At 48.8% G+C, this 21,346-nt stretch overlaps 1 protein-coding gene across 3 annotated transcripts in view; it reads right to left on the reverse strand.

The window, feature by feature from the left end:
* LOC141051195 (uncharacterized) overlaps nucleotides 1-21,346 on the reverse strand; it is a 364,030-nt gene that overhangs the window by 263,585 nt on the left and 79,099 nt on the right. For all 3 annotated transcript variants that reach the window (XM_073548061.1, XM_073548060.1, XM_073548059.1), the window contains exons 8-9: nucleotides 17,940-18,018; nucleotides 10,902-10,999 (exon numbers count right to left, since the gene is read on the reverse strand). In XM_073548061.1, the coding sequence (XP_073404162.1) occupies nucleotides 10,902-10,999; nucleotides 17,940-18,018 (177 nt within the window). The remainder of the gene's footprint in view (nucleotides 1-10,901; nucleotides 11,000-17,939; nucleotides 18,019-21,346) is intronic.

The raw sequence follows: 21,346 nt of genomic DNA on the forward strand, positions 1-21,346 counted from the left end.
ACACCCTCTGGAACTTCATGGCTTTGGCAGTTCCACAATACACCGTGCCCAGCCGCTTTTATTTCAGCAGGCAAGTCGTCCCAGCCCTGCAAAAGCATGTGGAGGGAAAAATAAAACATGCGCTACTAAACGCCATCAGTAGCAAGGTCCACCTGACCACCGATGCGTGGACCAGTAACCATGTACAGGGACGATACCTTTCTCTCACTGCCCATTAGGTCAATGTTGTGGAGCCGGGTACAGATCTTGAGAGTGGCGCTGTACGTGTTCTGCCAACTCCAAGGATTGCAGGAATCCTGTCTGTACACATTGACTCATCCTCATACTCAAGTTCCTCAGAATCAGCGCAGCAGGAGCCTGTTACGACCAATATGAGCACAGCCGTGGCCAAACGTCAACAGGCCATACTAAAATTAATTTCTTTGGGGAATCGAAGCCACACAGCGCAGGTGCTCTTGAATGCCTTCAAGCAGGAGAGCGACGTGTGGTTTGTGCCAGCGAATCTCCAGCCAGGCTTGGTAGTGTATGAAAAGGAGGATGAATGAACTCATGGAGATCAACATCCGACACTGCGGAGACACCATCACGTGTTTCTCAACGCAGTGATTCTAGAGCACTGCCCCCATCCCTTATGGGAAATATGTAAAACATGCAAAACAGAAGCCGCGGAGACACCATCACGTGTTTCTCAACGCAAGCAATGACCAGCCAGGTCTTTGCCCGGGAAGGAACAACCACGAGAAGGGCAGTCTCCAATAAAGGAAACCACCTATGCCAAAACATGGTATCCATCCACATACAGCTGTTTCGGGGTATTGCCCCTCATCAGTGTGGAGTAGGAAACTGGCTGGTAGGAGCAATGCCTAGTAAAAAGACTATGAAAAGGAGGATGAATGAACTCATGGAGATCAACATCCGACACTGCGGAGACACCATCACGTGTTTCTCAATGCAGTGATTCTAGAGCACTGCCCCCATCCCTTATGGGAAATATGTAATATGTATGCCAAAACATGGTATCCATCCAAATACAGCTTCTTTTCATAGTCTTTTTACTAGGCATTGCTCCTACCAGCCAGTTTCCTACTCCACACTGATGAGGGGCAATACCCCGAAACAGCTGTATGTGGATGGATACCATGTTTTGGCATAGGTGGTTTCCTTCATTGGAGACTGCCCTTCCCGTGGTTGTTCCTTCCCGGGCAAAGACCTGGCTGGTCATTGCTTGCGTTGAGAAACACGTGATGGTGTCTCCGCGGCTTCTGTTTTGCAGGCTTGGTAGTGTGTGACAATGGCCAAAATCTGGTGGCAGCTCTGGGCCTAGGCAACCTCACTCACATACCTTGTCTGGCACATGTGCTCAACTTGGTTGTGCAGAGCTTTCTGAGGGACTATCCAGATCTTGATGCACTGCTGTACAAGGTGCACATAGAGTGCGCTCATTTGCGGCGTTCCAGCATGGCAAGACCGCGCATTGCAGCTCTGCAACGCCGATTCCGCCTTCCGGAACATCGCATCATATGTGACCTCCCCACCAGGTGGAATTCAACGTTACATATGTTGGAGCGGTTGTGTGAGCAGCAGGCAGCAGTAATGGAGTACCAGCTGCATCAGTCGCAAACAAGTCGCACTGTGCGCCGGTCATACTTCAGCACCACAGAGTGGGCCACTATGAAGGACATCTGCCAAGTTTTGCGTGCCTTCGATGATTCCACGTGGATGGCGAGTGCAGATGATGCACTAGTCAGCATGACTGTCCCCCTTATCTGCCTGCTTCAAAAAACACTGCAAGCACTAAGGGACGAGGTTTTGGAAGAGGTGGAGGATGAGGAGTAACAAATGCCATCTGCTTTTGGACAGTCTGCGCAACGTGGTTCCTCACAAAGGCCTAGGCAGGGGACACTTTGTGAGGAGGATGAGGAGGAGGAAGACATCTCTCCAGAGGAGGGAGGTACACAATGCTCTAGTAGTCAGTATGTACAGCGAGGGTGGGGTGATGCAGAGCAGGCACAGATGACGCCTCAAGCAGGGGACAGCGTTTCTTGGCCAGTTGGTAGTCTTCAGCACATGGTTGATTTCATGCTGCAGTGCCTGAGAAATGGCCGCCGCATTGCCCACATTCTCCACACGGCTGATTATTGGGTGTACACCCTCCTAGATCCTCGCTACCGGGACAACTTACAAAGCCTCATAACACCATTGAACCAGGAGCGTAAAATGTGGGAGTACCAAGACACACTGGTGCAGTCCATCATGTTCTCCATGCCACTCGAGAGCAGTGCTACTAGTGATTTTCAAAGCAGCTCTGTGCGTCGAGGCAGTGGAGGAAGCTCTGCACAAAGAGGGAGCAGAGGCAGCGCCGCAGCACAAGGCAAGACCAGTATGGCCCAAATGTGGCAAAGTTTTGTGTGCCCGCCAAAAGTGGCTACACCATCACAGACAGCTCCAGTCAGCAGGAGGCAACATTTCCGTCAGATGGTGACAGACTACATGTCTTGCCCTGTCAGTGTACTCCCAGACGGCTCTTCCCCGTTCAAGTTTTGGGTCTCTAAGCTGGATACATGGCAAGAGCTTAGCCAGTATGCATTGGAGGTGCTGGCTTGCCCTGCTGCCAGTGTATTATCGGAACACATCTTTAGTGCCGCAGGTGGTGTACTAACAGACCGTCGCAAGCGACTATCCTCCGATAACATTTACTGGCTTACTTTTCTGAAAATGAACAAGGCCTGGATCTCCCCGGAATTTGCCAGTCCTCTTCCAGAATAAATAATTGGCTGGCAAAAGTATCCAGGTCTCCTGTTGTGTTCATGTTTCTACCACCTGAACTGTAATACCTGGGCTCCAACACTGCCAGTTGTTGCTCAGAAGTGCTTTATGCACAGAACAAAACACTCATTCCTGTGTAAGTGGGGTTCAGTAACGTCAGCTGTTCCCCTGCTGTGTGTACGGCAATATCTCATGCTGCCTCCAAAATCACACTCCCTCAGATATTAAACTTGCTCCTAGTAGGCCTCAGCCTACACCCTGATTGTTCCTGGTCTCCAACACCACCAGTTGGTGCTCAGAAGTGCTGTAGGAACAGAAAAACACAATCGTTCCTGTGTAAGTGGGGTTCGGTAACGTCAGCTGATGCCCTGCTGTGTATACGGCAATATCTCCTGCTCCCTGCAAATTCAAAGTACATCATACATAAAAATTGCTCCAAGTAGGCCTCATCCTACACCCTGATTGATCCTGGACTCCAACACCGCCAGTTGGTGCTCAGAAGTGCTGTAGGCACAGAAAAACACAATCGTTCCTGTGTAAGTGGGGTTCAGTAACATCAGCTGTTCCCCTGCTGTGGGTACTGCAATATCTCCTGCTGCCTCCAAAATCACACTACTACTGATTTAAAACATTCTCTGATTTGGCATCTGGCTCCACTCTGTCTCTAGTATTTCCCCTGGCCTCCATCACCGCCAGTTGCTGCTCAGAAGTGCCGTCTGCACAATCAACACTTGTTCCTGTGTTACTGGGGTTCAGTAACGTCAGCTGATCCCCTGATGTGTTTCCAGCAATGTCTCCTGCTCTGTCCACATTCCCATAACTAGTAGTGGGAATGTGGACAGAGCAGGAAACATTGCCGGACACACATCAGGGGATCAACTGACGTTACTGAGCACCAGTAGCACAGGAACAAGTGTTGATTGAGCAGACCGCACTTTTGAGCAGCAACTGGCGGTGTTGGAGGCCAGGGTATATACTAGAGACACTGGAGCCAGAGGCCTAATTGGAGCATGGTTAAAATGAGTAGTAGTCAACAACACATAATCAACTTGATGAAATTAGGCATCAGCCTACACCCTGATTGAGCCTGGGCTCAAACATCGCCAGATGCTGCTCAGAAGTGTCTTTGGCACGGGTACTTCCTCATGCCCATCCTGGTTCCAGCACGCTTGCTGTTTCTGGGTAGTGTCAACGTCACTTTGCCACCAAAACGTTGTCCAGTCGTGTTGCGGTCCGGTTAGCCGAGTCTATGGTGCCTGCAGTTTAGGTTCTTCCTATGTGGGCTGCGGGTTCTGGTAATAAAGGCTGGTTCCGTAGTGCCAATAGGACAAGCACCCCCTGTAGGACTGTGGGTTTCGGTAACTGCGGCCGGCTCGCGGCCTTGCAAAATTGTTTATCAGGGGTAGCTTCTGCTACCCATCCGGGTTCCAGTACCGTCAGCTGGTTCTCGGCAGTGCCTTTGGCCTAGGTGCCTCCTTCTTGGTATCCGAGTTCCAGCAACGTCTGCTGGTCCTTGGTAGTGCTTTGTAGCACAGGTACCTCCTGCTTAGTAACCGTGTTGCAGCACTGTCAGCTGGTCCACGGTTGTGCCATTGGCTCTTGTTCTTTCTGCTGCCACTCTGGGTACCAGCACCGTCAGCTGGTTCTCGGTAGTTCCATTGACTCTTGTAGCTTCTGCTACCCATCCGGGTACCAGCACCGTCAGCTGGTTCTCGGCAGTGCCTTTGGCCTAGGTGCCTCCTTCTCGGTATCAGAGTTCCAGAAACGTCTGCTGGTCCTTGGTAGTGCTTTATAGCCTAGGTACCTCCTGTTTAGTAACCATGTTCCAGCACCGTCAGCTGGTCCACGGTTGTGCCATTGGCTCTTGTTCCTTCTGCTGCCCATACGGGTTCCAGTACCAGCAGCTGGTTCTTGGCAGTTCCTCAGCCTTCTTGTACCTTCTGCTGCTTTTCAAAGTTCACGCTTGTGGAAATGGTTTTTGGTTCTCACTCTGGATCTCCCTTACGACGACCCTGAAGACGACGACCCTGAAGACCACACCGAAGAAGACCAAAAAGATGACCCTGAAGATGACCAAGAGGACAAAGAACATGAAGACAACCACCAAGATGCAGAACAACAAGAGACAGAAGACAAAGAAGCAGAAGAACAAAAAGCAGAAGGACCAAAAGCAGAAGAACATTAAGCATAAGACTAAAAATCAGAGCAAAAGATATTATCTAAATTATAAGCATAAGAAGACTAAGCAGTGTATGGGGGTGAGTCCGTTCCTCCTCGTGGTGCCCCTGGAAAATGCCTGCTGCTGCAGACCAAATCCTGTTGTAAATCTTTTGTGACAGGCAGAACGGAAGGCGTAATCTTCAAACTTTTATAGATAACAACTACAGGAATGCCTGTCACAAATAAGAATATGATGAAGAAGAATAGGAAGATGAATAAGAAGAATATGAAGAATGTACAAAAAAAGAATAATGGGAAGAAGGTGAAGAAGAAGATGAATAAGGTGAAGAAGAGGTTGATGAAAATAGGTATTAGACCTACCGGTAATGATGTTTCCAGGAGTCCATCCTGACAGCACCATGGAGGACGTCCTCCTCCTCCTTACAGGGACAGGAAAGAACACGAGAGGTTAAAAGGCCCCGTCCCACCCCTTTCCCTCAGTGACTTAACAAGAACCACAGCGTGGATAATGCTATAACTCTTAATGGTATCATCATATTACATCATACGACATAACTTTAACAAAACATAACATAACAGGGAGGGAACTACCCGTGCTGTCAGGATGGACTCCTGGAAACATCATTACCGGTAGGTCTAATACCTATTTTCCAGGACGTCCCCCTGACAGCACCATGGAGAGTACCAAAGCATCAGGGTGGGATCACCACCTGGAGAACTTTTCTCCCAAATGCGGTATGTTGGCCTGATAGCACGTCAAGTTTGTAGTGCTTGCAAAACGTATTCAGGCTGGCCCAGGTTTCCGCTCTACAAATCTGCTCGACCGAGGCGCCTGTGCGCTCGGCCCAGGAGGCTGAAACTGCCCTAGTAGAGTGGGCCCTTAAGGTATCTGGTGGGTTGGCGCCTTCCGACTGGTAGGCGTCTGAAATTACTGATGTGATCCATCTTGCGATGGACGCCTTAGAGGCTTTTCTCCCCCTATTTTTACCCCCAAAGAGGATGAACAAGTTTGAGTCAATACGCCAGTCATTGGTGGCCTCTAGATAGCTTATAACTGCCCGTCTTGCGTCTAGGGAGTGGAGATGCTGTTCTCTCTCATTGCGGGGATTGCTGCAGAAGGATGGTAGCACTATCTCCTGATTTATATTCTGGTAAGAGGCTACCTTGGGGATAAAAGCCGGATCTAATCTTAAGGTTATATGATCGTCTCTGTTCTGGAGATATGGATCCTTGGTGGACAGGGCCTGGATCTCCCCTATTCTCTTGGCCGTGGTGATGGCTACGAGGAAAGCAGTCTTTCGAGAGAGTGTCGAAATGGACATTCTATCACTAGGCATGTAGGGGTCCCTACATAAAGATCTGAGTACCAGGCCGAGGTCCCAGGGCGGGGTGAGCTGCCTAATTGTGGGGCGAAGACGCTGCGTGGCCTTTATGAATCTTACCACCCAAGGATGGGAGGCTAAAGGGTAGTCGAAGAAGATGCTCAAAGCCGAGATCTGGACCTTTAACATGCTGGGTTTAAGCCCCTTATTATATCCCGACTGCAGAAAGTCTAGGACACTAGGGAGGTCAGGGGTACCTGCTGAGAGGTCGGACCTGCCACCTTCCAGGCAGAATCTCTTCAATATTTTTCTGTAGATTGCGGATGTTACCGGTTTCCTGCTGGCCAGTAGAGTGGATATGACCTGCTCAGATAAGCCCTTTGCTCTCAGGATGTCCCTTTCAGGATCCATGCCGAGAGGCGTAGCCTTGCTGGGTCCGGATGGCGAATCGGCCCCTGGTGGATAACATCTCCTTTCAGGGGTAGCTCGACTGGGTTTCCTACTGCCATGGCTCCTAGCAGTGGAAACCAGCTTCTCTTTGGCCAGTATGGCACTATTAATATCACCGATGCGCGGTCCTCGCAGATCTTCCTGAGTACCGCCGGTATCAGCACCAGTGGCGGGAATGCATACAAGAGGGGTTCCGTCCAGGCCTGGCTCAGGGCGTCTACTCCGTCTGTCGGCTGGCGCCTCTGGGTCCATGCCTGTGAAGCAGCTGTTGCCTGCGGTGAGCTGCTAGCGTGCGGTGAACTCCTGGTCTGCGGTGAGCTGCTGGCATGCGGTGAGAGCTGCTGATGCGGCGGGCTGCTGGCGTGCCCAGGCTGCTGGCGCGCTGTTTTCAAATCGGCGCGTGATGTCATCGCCGCGCGCCGGCCACTTCCGCTTCCTGTTCCGAAGCCCCGCCCACCGCGTCTTGCAATGGCGGCGCCCATTGCGGGGACCCGGCTCCAGCTGCCCCGGGATCTCTCTCGCCGGCGCCCACACCGCCGGCTGCGTGCGGGGCAAGCGCTACCAGCCGCAACCGCCGCGCGGTCTGTTTGTCGCGCCGGCATCGCTCGCTGCCTGCGGGGACCCGGGCGACTGCCGCGCGGCCTGGAGCCGAGAGCCTCCCACCGGGAGGAGCGGCTTCCTCCAGGAGCGACGTCCTGCTCCTGGCTTTGGGGCAGAGGGACTCCCCACTGGGAAGTGTCGGCCCTGGGCATCCTGACAGGGGGAAGGATTGGACCGGCCGCCCGATCCCCCTGCGCCCTCAGGCAATCTTCCTGCTCCTCTCGTATGTCCCTCCGTGCAGGGACAGGAAAGACACTGAGGGAAAGGGGTGGGACGGGGCCTTTTAACCTCTCGTGTGCTTTCCTGTCCCTGTAAGGAGGAGCAGGACGTCCTCCATGGTGCTGTCAGGGGGACGTCCTGGAAAAAGATGCTGCTGCTGAGGATGATGAAGGAGAAAGTGTTGGAGAAGTAAAAAAGAAGGTGACGAGCATGGAAGTAGTGAAACATACATATCTAACAAAATATACAAAAGGTTAACATAGTCAATATCTTTGTAACTCCAAACATCTTTAAAAAAAAAAAAATAAATTATTCCTGCTATTCCATTTGATTGGGCTAAACCTCTATGCCTTTAATGTATCCTCCACCTCCCCCTATACATTCTACATTATTCTTATTTGTTTTTCTTCATGTAGAATTAACTTACAAGGAAAGAAAGGGTTTATTTTAATTCCGATATTTCTGTCCCATTGACTTGAATGGGGCTTCCAGTATCGGAATCGGTAATACCAATACTTTTTGGAGTATCGGTCCGATCCAATCTGATATTTCCTGATATCGGAAGGTATCGATCAACACTACAGATGGGGCATTAGTGAGCCCAAAAGGCATTACCAGGTACTCAAAATGTCCCTCCGGAGTATTAAACGCCATTTTCCATTCATCCCCGTAATTGATGCGAATAAGATTATATGCCCCCCTGAGGTTAAGCTTGGTAAACCAACAGGCTTTTAACTCTGGAAAATAAATCAGAAATCAGGGGTAACGGATACTGATTTTTAACAGTGATTTTGTTAAGGGAACAATAGTCAATAAAAGGCCTTAATGAACCATCTTTCTTGGCCACAAAAAAAAAAAACAGCAACTAAAGGTGAAGATGGTCTAATATGACCCTTCTCAATGACTCCTTGATATAAGATCGCATAGCATCATGTTCGGGTACAGATAAGTTGAAAAGCCGACCCTTGGGAAATTTACACCCGGGCATTAACTCAATTGCACAGTCATAACTCCTATGAGGAGGTAAAGACGCAGACTTACTCTCACTGAATACATCAGAAAAATCAGCCAAATAATCAGGAATATATTGAGACTGAGGAGAGGTGGAGAAAACAGGTGGGTCACTAAGAACACACTGACAACCCCAACTCACCACAGACACAGATTTCCAATCCAAAACAGGATTATGAGTTTGCAGCCAGGGAAAACCCAGAATAGTATCATGCAAATTGTGCAACACCAAAAATTTACAATTTTCTTGGTGGTCTGGGGCAACCCACATCATCACCTGGGTCCAAAACTGGGGTTTATTCTCCGCCAAATGAGTAGCATCAATACCTCTCAAAGGGATAGGAGTCCGCAGGGGTATCATGGGAAAACCACAACGTTTAGCAAAGTCTAAATCCATAAGATTCAAAGCTGCTCCTGAATCTACAAAAGCCTTAGCGGAAAATGTAGACAAGGAGCAGATTAGAGTAATTGCCAAAAAGAACTTAGGCTGTACACTGCCCACGGCAAATATGTGAGCAAAACGTTTTTCTCGTTTAGGGCAGACAGAAATAGTATGAGAGGTGTCTCCACAGAAAAAACACAGCTTATTACGCCTTCTAAACTCCTGACGTTGAGCCCTAGACAAAACCCCTATCACATTGCATGGGTTCAGACATTCGTTCAAAAGGCGGCAACGCCTCTCGTTTAGTTTTACGTTCACGTAAACACCAATCAACTTGAATGGCTAATGACATAGAATCATCAAGACCAGAGGGAACAGGAAAACCCACCATAACATCTTTTACAGTTTCTGCCAAACCCTTCCGAAAGAGAGCTGCTAGAGCATCGTCATTCCATTTAGTAAGGACCGCCCACTTTTGGAATTTTTGACAATATAACTCTGCAGAATCCTGACCCTGGTTCAATGCCAATAAGGTTTTCTCAGCTTGATCAATAGCATTAGGTTCATCATACAACAACCCCAAGGCTTGAAAAAATGCATCCACATTAGTCAGAATAGGATTTTCAGGTGTCAGAGAAAAAGCCCAATCCTGGGGATTGCCTCGCAGCAAGGAGATGACAATTTTAACCTGCTGCACAGAGCTCCCCGATGAATTAGACTTCATGGCAAGAAATAGTTTACAGTTATTCTTAAAATTCAAAAATCTAGACCGATCCCCAGAAAACACATCAGGAGTAGAGGAATTTTTGGTTCAACAGCAGATGATTGAGCGAGATAGGCAGAAATTCCCCGCACTTCAGCAGCGAGCTGCTCAACACGATTAGACAATTGCTTAATCTCCATTAAAGAAAAATTCCTCCTACAGCCCCAGAGGGGAAAAAAAAAAAAAATCTGACACTTTTTTTTTTTTTACAATTCTTTCCTTCTCTTGAGTACCCTAGAGTCTGCGGTTAGGCTGGTGATTCTGTTGTGATTGGGTCACCGAGGAGGAGAGCAAGCCCAAGCTGAGCCACAGAAAACCAGAGAGGTTGGTAACTAGGGTACCGTTACACATAGCGATGCACCAGCGATCCCGACAACGATATGGTTCGCTGGCGCATCGCTAAGTGGTCGCTAGTGAGCTGCCACACAGGCTGATCTCACCAGCAACATCGCTGGGGTCGGGGGTCGCTACTTACCTGTCAGATGCGGCGATCCTGACGTCCTCCCGCCCGCATCCATGCCTCGCTCGTCGGCGCCACACAGGAAGCGCAGCAGGAAGCGGCCGACGAGAAATGATCCAGGACCTTCTCGCGAGACCAACGATGAGCAGCGGGGGAGCCGGTCGGAGTTAAGTATCACATGCAGCGATATCGCTAGCAATATCGCTACAACGTCACAAAATCGGTGACTTTACAGCGATATTGCTAGCGATATCGCAGTGTGTAACGGGGGCTTTAGGATTCGGCTATGGATACTACTGAAGCAGCCAACAGATAAAGAACATACTATGCTGCACTAATGGAACGACAAGGGAAAGGGAATAATTATAACAGACTAAGGATGGGGGATGTGACAACATACAGCTGAACACACTAGCACTAATCATTAAACTATAGGGGTTGCTCAGGCACCTTTCTATTGGGGAGGGCACCTGTTAGATAAGATGCCTCCCAGCTATTGGTGGGGGCATTTTACTGTGTACATTCTCTGCTCCTTTAAGAGCAGGGAAGCGCGCACATTAGGCGTGCTGCCGGGAAGTGCACCCACACAGGAGACAGGGAGCACACCTAGAGATGTAAAAGCAACAACGCATCCACAGCAGTGAGCATGTCGACGTCCCTGCGTGGGAGAGGAGGGGGAACGATGCAGGGGTGCCAGCATTTAGCATTGCAATAGGAGAGATAACATGACACCTTCTTTCCATCTACCTGATGATCCTGAGGAACATTGGGATTTTCTTGATTACAGTCCTGATGAACAAGAGGACGAGGACATGTCTCTGGTGTTATACTGTTACTGGATAGATCTGGAGGAAACACATACAGGGGCTGAATTAATTCTTTTCAAAACAGATAGTTATATGCAATGTGCTTTTAGTCCTATTACCTGGTGATGTGAGGGACAGAACTAGGGTAACAGACAGCAAATACAGTGGAATGAAGGCCTGAATTGCCACAATTTGCAGGCCACAAATAGACTAGGCATCTGACAGTGATACCAGACTGTTCAATGTGTGGCCAGTATTTTTTAATTTTTCACTGCAAAATAGTGTTTAGAGCTAGGGTAACACACAGCAAAAAAAGGTGAATGGAAGCCTCAAAAGCACACTTTGTAGCCCACAGATAGATGAGGCATGTCACAGGGATACCAGACTGTTCAATATGTGGCCTGGAGTTTTTTAATTTTTTTTACCCCAAAAAGCCGGATTACTTACCGGTAATGCTCTTTTAATGAGTCCACGACAGCACCCACTGGAGGTATCGGATCCGCCCCATTGGAACAGGAAACCCTACAGAAAGATAGAAGGGGGCTGTCTGCCTTTCCACTCAGTTTTGTATTTCAGAGTACCAGGAGGACCGCCAAGAGTTAGGCAATATTCTAGCATTTCTAGATTTAATTTCTTCATACTAGGAAATACACTTTGATGTGTGGTGTATTTATCGCTATTGTTATCTTTATAGGGAGGGAAGTGAGCGGGTGCTGTCGTGGACTCATTAAAAGAGCAATTACCGGTAAGTAATCTGGCTTTTTACCCTTCGCCACGACAGCACCCACTGGAGAGATTCCAGAGACCATCACCTGGGTGGGACCACCGTGCCAAGGACAATCCTGCCAAAGCTTAGGTCAGAAGTTGATGAAAAGTCAAGTCTATAGTGATTATAGAAGGTAGAAGGGGATGACCAAATTGCCGCCTTCCATATGGCTTCGATTGGAACATCTTCCCTCTCTCGGCCCAGGAGGATGCCATTGCTCTGGTAGAATGCGCTTTAATGTTTTCTGGAGGATCTTCACTTCTCGCGGAGTAAGCTAACCGAATGGCATCCCTGATCCACCGGGATAAGGTGCTCTTCGTGACTCCGTACCCTTTTTTACAGCCCTGAAAAGATATGAACAGAGCCCTGCACTGCCTCCAGCTCCTGGACCTCTCAATGTATTTTAGGACAGTTCTTTTAACATCCAAGGTGTGGAATTTCTGCTCCTCAGGAGTGGAGGGATCTCTAAAGGTCGGGAGGAGTATCTCTTGAGATCTATGGAATTTTGTTGACACCTTAGGAAGATATGAAGGATCTGGCTTTAATATTAACCTTTCCTGGTATATCTGAAAAAAGGGTGGGTCTATGGACAGATCTTGGATGTCGCTCACTCTCCTAGCAGACGTTAGTGCTACTAAGAGTGCCGTCTTGAGTGATAAATATTTTAGAGATATTGTGTCTGTTAGTTCGAAGGGAGCTTCTGTTAAGGCGTCCAAGACCAAATTTAGGTCCCACGGAGGGATTGTAGGTATGTGAACCGGAGTCGTTCGTTCGCATGCTGAAATAAATTGTGATACCCACTTATTCCCTGCTATATTGTGGCCATACAGTGCCCCTAATGCGGACACTTGGACTTTTAGCGTGTTTACTGCCAGACCTAAATCTTTCCCTTTCTGTAGAAACTCCAGGATAGGAACTATCGGGATTTCTGTGGTATGAGGGGTTGTATGGAACTGAAGAATTTTTTTCCATATTTTTGTATAAATCTGAGTAGTGGACTGCTTCCTGCTTTGTAAGAGCGTAGTAATTAGTGTTTCGGAAAACCCTCTTGATCTCAGTAGCTGCCTTTCAAATTCCAAGCCGTCAAGTGTAAGCTGTCCACTTAGGGGTAGAAAAAAGGGCCCTGGGAGACTAGGTTGGGAATTGAAGGGAGAACCCAAGGATCTGACACCGACATAGTTTGGGCCAGAATGGTGCTATAAAAATTACTCTCGCCTTGTCCTCTCTGATCTTCGGAATGACCTGTGGTAGAAGGATTATCGGAGTAAAGGTATATGCCAGGTTGAATTTCCATGAAGCCTGGAGGGCGTCCAGTTTGTCTGGATGGTCTGACGGGGACAGGGAGGCAAATGTCTCTATTTGTCTGTTCTTTTTCGTGGCAAAGAGGTCCACCTGAGGTTGTCCCCATAGAGCTGCAATGTCCTTGAAAATTTGGTGATTGAGGCGTTACTCCTCTTGCCGAAGTGTGTGTCGACTTAAGAAGTCTGCCTCTTGGTTGTTCCTTCCCTTGATATGGAGGGCAGAGAGGGACAACAAACAATTTTCGGCTAAGTTTAAGATTTTTGCCGCAAAAGACATCAGAGTCTCTGATCGAGTACCTCCCTGTCTGTTTAAATAGGCCACTGTAGCGGTGTTGTCTGATAGGATCCTGACGTGCTTCTGCTGGAGCTGTGGAAGAGAATGATGTAGAGCATAATATACTGCCATCAGTTCCTTTAAATTAGATGAGTAGCCCAGTTCATCCCTATTCCACCTTCCTTGACAGAAGCTATTCTCCATATGGGCTCCCCAGCCGTGGGGGTCAGGGTCGGTGGTTAAGATATGGGATGGTGATATTACCCATGGGACTCCCGTGGACAGGTGATTACTATCTAGCCACCATTCTAGAGAAGCCAAGACTTCCTGGGATAGGGTTATCTTGTTCTTGAGGTGACCCTCGTGTCGCCTGCCTTCCTGGAGGATTTGATATTGCAGTATGCGGATGTGATATTGGGCCCACTGAACTGCCGGGGCGCAAGAAGTGAGCAACCCCAATAGAGACATTGCCTCTCTGAGAGATTTGTGGTCTATCCCTTGCTGCCTCAACTTTATCTTTTATGAGCGCAATTTTTACCTGAGGGAGCAGACATCTCTGGGTTGTAGAGTATAACTGGAACCCTAAGAACATCTGAAGGGAGTGTGGAACAAGTCTGGACTTCTGGAAGTTGATGATCCAGCCTAGATCCTGCAAAGATGAGACCGTATCAGACACCCGTTTAGTACACTGGGTGATCGAGTTCCCGATAACCAAGTAGTCATTAAAGGTATGGCATGATTAGGGTGTCTTTCTGACGAAGATAGGCCATCACCTCTAACATCACTTTGGTGAAGATTCTCAGTGCTGTAGAGAGACCGAAGGGCATGGCCGTATACTGAAAGTGATGGATCTTGCCTTCGAATATCACTGCGACCCTTCGGTACCTTTGGTATCTATTATGGATAGGAAGATGATAGTAAGCATCTTTTAAGCCAATTCCTGCCATTACACAGTTTGGAAAAAGAAGTTTAATGGTGGATCTGATTGATTCCATTTTAAACTTATAATTTTTAATTAACGTATTAAGCTTCCTCAAGTTTATGATTGCCCTAAACGTACCACCTGGTTTGGAAACTAAAAATAAAAGGAGAGTAGAAACCTCTACCTTCTTGTCCCGCTGGGACTTTCACTAAAACCCCCTTGGATAGTAAGCTCTGAATTTCTATTTCGAGGGCCTTTTGTTGTACTATTGAGTTAAGGCGCGTTACGACAAACCAATCGTGAGGAATTTGAAGGAATTCTAATTTTATTCCTTCTTTAATTATATTTAGAATCCATGAACTTGAAGTTATTTGTTCCCACTTTGAAAAAAAAAAAAATTTCAGTCTACCCCCTACTGGGGGGATTGTTTGTTCAGTATTTATTTTCCGTTCGGAATGTTGAACCTCTAAACATGCTACCCTTTTGCTTCTCATCCTTTGCGGGCCATCTAGTTGATCTATCCGCTTGTCTCCTTTTCCCAAACGGTCGCCTTTTAAAGGTTCTCCTGTAGAAAGGGATAGAAGAATCAGGGAAAGCCTTCTTCCTTTATTTCGCTTTGGCGAGTATGTCATCTAGAGCTTTCCCAAAGAGAAACTCAAACTCGCAAGGCGTTGCGAAAATCTTGGATTTTGATTGCGTGTCCCCCTTCCAGCTCTTCCATCCATAGCGCCCGCCTGGCGTTGTTTACAAGACCAGCCGATCTCGCCGCCAGCCGCAGGGTGTCTGCCGATGCATCGGCCATGAAGGCTGCCGCCCCTCTAATTAATGGAATAGCGGCCCGTAGCTTTTCCCTAGACACCTTCTGCTCGATCTGTTAATCCAATTGGTCCAACCAGACGAGCATTGACCTGGCGGTGCATGTGCCGGCTACTGCTGGCTTAAAAATCCCTGTAGTAAATTCCCAAGACCTTTTTAATGATGACTCTACTTTACGGTCTAGTGGGTCGGACAGTAAGCCTGCGTCCTCTACAGGAATAGAGGCTACCACGACATCGACTTTTGGAATTTTGGTCCATTTCAATAGCTCTTCATCGCTAAATGGATATTTCCTCTTTGAGGCCGATGGGAGAAAACTTCTTTGATTGTGTTTTTTCCCCATTCTCTCTTTATTAGGGCCTTAAATCGCCGGTATTACTGGGAACGCCCTCCTTTTCCTTTCCGCCAAACCCGCAAACATTATATCTTGCGTGGTTTGGACGCCCTTTGTCTCCTCACACCCCATAGTGTTCCTTACGGATTTGACCAAGCTATCCACACTATCCAGGGGAAAACATGATCGTCCCTCAATTTCGGACGACGATGATGATGATGACATGAGTGAGGAATCAGAGATTATCCCCTGTTCCTCCTCCGAATCTGAGCCGAGAGTCACTTGTTTTTTACTCCTTGTTTCTGACGGAGTACTGGTACGGGTGATAGCCTGTAGTTCCTCTCTAATTATGGTCCGTATGTGATTTGGTGACACTGCGGTCCCCTGTCTAGTCTATCTGGTGCATTGCTTACAGAGCTTTTTGGGGTAGGAGTCAGGGAGAGGCTGAGCGCATAAAGCGCATTCTTTGTGTTTAGATTTCTCCTTTTTCTTCGCCCGGAAGAGGGGGAGACATGGCGAAAGACAAGGGTGGGGGGAGTCAGCTTAATAGGCAGAGTATATATATTGCGCACTCACCCAGTGAAGCTTATAGTACTGGATCAGATGGCTGAGACCCCGTCCTGGATCTTGATTCCCCCGCCTCACTCCTGCGAGCGGTGTCCGTGGATCCCTTAGCGCGGTCCCTGGAGGAGCTGCCCCCAGCAGAGTCCCCTTCCGGAGTTTGCAATTCACCTGGAGACGACATGGCTCACCGCCGCTTAACTTGCGGCGCTTCTTTAAATATTTTTTTTTTTTTCCCCAGCCGGAAGTCGCTCCTCCCCTCCGGGTTCTTCGCGCCTGCGCACTTGCGCTGCCTCAGCCATCGTGCCCCGGAAGTTCACCCATTACTTCCGGGGCTTGGAGCATCCGTGCCAGCCGGCTCCTGCGCCGCCGCTCTGTATGCGGCCTGCGCCTCTCACTGCTGCCACCACCGCTGCCTGGATCTTCTCCCTCTCCATTTTTTTTTCTTTTCTTCTTGCGCCACTGGCGCACTTACCCTTCCAGCAGTGGCGGTCTTGAGAGTTTGGCGTTTACCCGGCGTGCTCCCAGATGAGACCGGGCGGCCCTCCCTGGACCCGGTCATCACCCGATCAGTCAGACGAGGGGGTAGCCGTCTAACGGAACCTCCCCCCCATGCTGCTTCTGGACCGCAGCCCCTGCCGTTCTCACGGATACTGCACAGGCAGCGTGCACTGGCCCAGGTATATCTTCCTGCAGGATAATCCTGGAGTTCCCTGGGAACAGGAAACCAAAACTGAGGCGGAAAGGCGGACCGCCCCCTTTTATCTTTCTGTAGGGTTTCCTGTTAGAATGGGGCGGATCCGATACCCCCAGAGGGTGCTGTCGTGGCAAAGGGTAAAATACTGTATAGACCTAGGGTAACAGACAGCAAAACAGTGGTATATAGGCCAGAAATGCCACAATTTGTAGACCACAGTTAGATCTGGCGTCTGATGGAGATAGAACACAGTTAAATATGTGTCCAGGATTTTTTTTGGTCCACCAAAATTGTGTCAATAAGTAGGCTATGACACTAAAAAAAAAAAATTGTAAAATATTTAGCGCGATGATATGCGATGCGTGCGACGTACAAAACACAGTAATAAATATATGAACTGTAGTTAAATATGTCTTGGCCAGCAAAATGGTGTCCAAAAATGTTTTAAGACACTCCAAGAAATACTACAGTACCACAAAAAAATGCCAGAGTTTTCTGCGCACTCAGATGTGATGCCTGGAATGGGCAAAGGCATTTTAAATTGCTGGATTTTCACGCTGTTGTATTAAAATGATCTGGCTGTAGTCCTCAGTGTGAACAAGCAAATAAATATAGAAAAAAAAAGGGGGCTCTCTATTGCTTTGGACTAAAATTAGCAGGATTCAGGTGGAAAAAAAAAAATTATTCCTAGCCATAGACACCTGCAGCTAGGTATATATAATAGGCAGCACCAGACAGTAATGGACACTTTTGACGTATACAGTGAGATCTATATACTCACATACAGTGCCTACATGCCTTACACTGATGTGGATATGTGCACATAGACTCTCCTGCCTACCTAGCTCTGCAATCTATATACCCCCTAATTAGCCCTTACAAGGACGGTTGGTTTAGCTGGATTTGTGGATTGAACAATGGTAGACTCACACTAATAAAAGCACAAATCTGACTCTCTCAGCAGCAGCTCTCCCTACACTGTCTGAATCCGGAGCTGAATGTGCCTAGCAGGGTGGCGTCCTGTCTCTTATAGACCTGATGATGCTGTGCAGCCAGCCAATCACTGTAATACCACAACAAAGATGGCTGCAGCATTACAGTGCATGGCAGACAATTCATTATTTTTCCCTGTTGTAAGAACAGTATACCAAATGGTATACCAAATTTACCACTGCAAGTACATATGAAAAAAGTTTTCAAAATTTGTGTCAAAGAAAAAAAAAAAAAAAAAAAAAAACACAACCACAATTGTAGCATTCAGTGGCTCAAAAGAATCTGACTTCTGTAAAGTTTGCGGTTACTACTCACCTGTACAGTTATCTGGAGGAATCGCCTCATTACCCCTCACAAATGTCTCTGTAGTATTACTATGGGGCAGATCTTCACCCTGAAACAAATATTGTAAAAGTAACAGACAGATGAAGAAGTCACATTTATGATCAGCTCTAATCAGTAGTGTAGCTACCAGGGGGGCGGGGGGGGGCGGTGGCCCCGGGCCCCTTGCTCTGAGGGGTCCCACCGGAGCTACACTACTGTAACTGTATCGGCGTGCACAGCTACAGTTAGATTCTCCCTACTCTGCCGCCCAGCCACTATGGGCCCCTGAGAAGGCGGTGGGGGGCCCCAGTGCCAGCAGTGGGCCTCCCACCCAAGAGCCAGCAATGTCATCCTGTGCTATTCTGTGCGCACAGGACCTGTGATGAGGTCACAAGAGGGGCGGAGTCAGGGGGAGTCACATGATCAGGGGCTTCAGTGTATGCAGGACTCTGCTGTGCTGGTTGTCATGGTGCTGGATGAGGTGAAGTAAGTTTCCGTGTGGGCGCGCCGGGTGTACGGCGCAGAGCCGTGTGGGCGCGCCGGGTGTACGGCGCAGAGCCGTGTGGGCGCGCCGGGTGTACGGCGCAGAGCCGTGTGTACGGCGCAGAGCCGTGTGGGCGCGCCGGGTGTACGGCGCAGAGCCGTGTGGGCGCGCCGGGTGTACGGCGCAGAGCCGTGTGGGCGCGCCGGGTGTACGGCGCAGAGCCGTGTGGGCGCGCCGGGTGTACGGCGCAGAGCCGTGTGGGCGCGCCGGGTGTACGGCGCAGAGCCGTGTGGGCGCGCCGGGTGTACGGCGCAGAGCCATGTGTGTACAAGGTGTGTGGAATGGAGCCAGGTGTGTACAGCGTGTACGGAGCAGAGCCGCGTGTGTACGGAGCAGAGCCGCATGTGTACAAGTGAACGGAGCGGAGCCAGGTGTGTACAAGGTGTTCAGAGCGGAGCCAGGTGTATACAAGGTGTACGGAGCAGAGCCGCGTGTGTACGGGGTGTACAGATCAGAGCCGCGTGTGTACACATGCCCATGGATCCCCGTACCAATTTTTAAACAAACTCCAAGGACTCCCTCCAACCACAACGCGGGCCTTGGAACAACTCAAAGGCCCAAGACCCCCCCCTCAACAAAAAGCTATGGCCCTTTCGATGCCCTCCTGCAAACCAAGAGCCCAGATATCACTGCCCACCCCATTCAAATGAACCCCATCGGCCAACCAAAAATCGTCGACCCCTTTTTCCAATTCATAATGTCTCACAACCAAGCCCCCCATTTCTAATTACAAATGCAGACACCGTTCTATTAACCTTGATCCTGGCCTTGTTAATTTTATCCACTGACCTCGCATATCTCCAGCTTCTTCGCGGTACAATCTCAGGCGACACAATGGTAAGCCCGGAGTATGACACCCACAACCGCAGTAGATCATGCTTTATATCCTTGACCAGTTCCCCGAAAGGCCTAACCCCCAAGTCGTTGCCACCTACACGGAGAACCAAGATGTCTGGAGCCCTGTCTAAATGAGCGCTGTTATGGATTTCTCGCAGCAAGCTATTCCAAGACATTCCCCGAAAGCCGAGCCACCTGATGACTGCCGTATTCCTGGGAAAACCGAGCTGCCTGTCTTCCTTCCTCACATCGGCCCACAACGCTCCCCAATGTACGTACGAATGGCTGAAAATCCAAACAAGCAATGGGGTGGAACCTGGAAATGGAAAAAACAGACAACCTCAGCAACATATCAACAACATATGCAAACACTACAAACACCAGTTTGGAACTGCCTCATCCGGCCTAACATAACTACGAAAACACCTCGACCGCCATCTACCAATACGATGCACCGGTTCCACACCAAGCCCCCCTACAGCCGCCTCAATATGAAATGAATGAGCAGCAAAATGAGAATCATCCAAACCCAGCCTGCGCACAGCATTCCTAAAAATGGTAGTAAACTGGTACCTGGACAAAAACGAACCGTCCTCATGGCATAACAAAGGACCACCAATGCTAGGCTGTAAAGCGAGAAAGTGTAATAAACAGGTAACCGGACACATTAAGGAATCCTGAACCGGGCCTAAAATCACCAACGAGCCCTTTCCTTCCTGGTCTGTTTTTGACCTACATAACCAAAATTCCACCCCATGCTCGGTGTTCAGTATGTCTCTGGCCAAAAGGCCACCAAAAGGGTTTTTGCTAGGGGCTACCAGCTCACCTATCCTGAGAGCCCCAAAGAATGCAAGGGAAAAGCCAACCTAAAAAGACAGACTTCGAAGAAAGAACTGCAACATGAAACTAAAACCCCCCCAGCCTTTCCAAAAGACCAAAAGTGACAGGATGCCTCCTATCCCCTTGACTCCTATTTCTCCTAAAACCCTTCACCGCATTTCTGATTAGAAACAATTTAGTTAAATCCACCTGACCCCGCATTCTGAAACCAAAAGCGAGGGCGCCAATCATGCTCCATACCTTTGCTGAAGACCAACCCGCTTCGGACCCGCGCCCCAACCATAAAAGCAGGATGCCTACCTCATTTTCTGGAGACACCAAACCCGTGTTAACAGCCAACAAACCCTCCCAAGAATACCATACTGCCTGATTTGCAGCCCAAGTCTTAGAGGCTAACGAAGCCCTGATCAATGATACAGCGGCACGGATACCACACTCCAGAGTGCTTCTGGGCATTCTAGTCCTTTGGTCTTTGCCTCCGGAGCTAAAGCACAAAAATGGTCCCACTGTGAACAAGAGAGAGAATCAGCAATCTCATTCTTAACCTCAGGCGTGTGGATCGACGTCACCTGAGAATTTAAGGACAAAAGTCAGAACCAACTGGCGAAGCACCTGAATCACCGAAGGCGATGATGCCGAGATGCTGTTAATAGCACACACCACCACCTTATTATCACAATTAAAATGGACCCGCCTATTCTGAAACTCCCGTTTACACAAATTAACAGCCACAAAGATGAGAAACATCTCTAGCAAGGCAACATTCCGAACTAAACCGGAAGAAAACCAATCATCGGGCCAACGCACCGCACACCATTGACCTTTGAAGTATATGCACCAAAACGGATACCGCCTGCAGCATCAGTAAACAATTCCAAGACATCATTGTCCACCGTCTCCTCCATGAGCAAGGAACGACCATTGTATTGTTCCAAAAACGTATGCCACATGGCCAAGTCTGCCCTGTGTTCTGCAGAAAGCTGAACGAAATGATGAGGCACCCGAATGCCCGCGGTAGCACTAGCCAAACTCCGTGAAAAAACTCTCCCCATTGGAATGATCCTACAAGCAAAGTTCAATTTCCCGAGCAATGACTGTAAGTCCCTCAAAGACAATTTCTTTAAACGGTGCCCCCTAGCAACTTCCTTCCGCAAAGCAGCAACTTTTTCTTCAGGTA

Source organism: Dendrobates tinctorius, unplaced genomic scaffold (assembly GCF_039654945.1).
Source record: "Dendrobates tinctorius isolate UK_male_01 unplaced genomic scaffold, ASM3965494v1 ptg000155l, whole genome shotgun sequence".
NCBI lineage: Eukaryota > Metazoa > Chordata > Amphibia > Anura > Dendrobatidae > Dendrobates > Dendrobates tinctorius.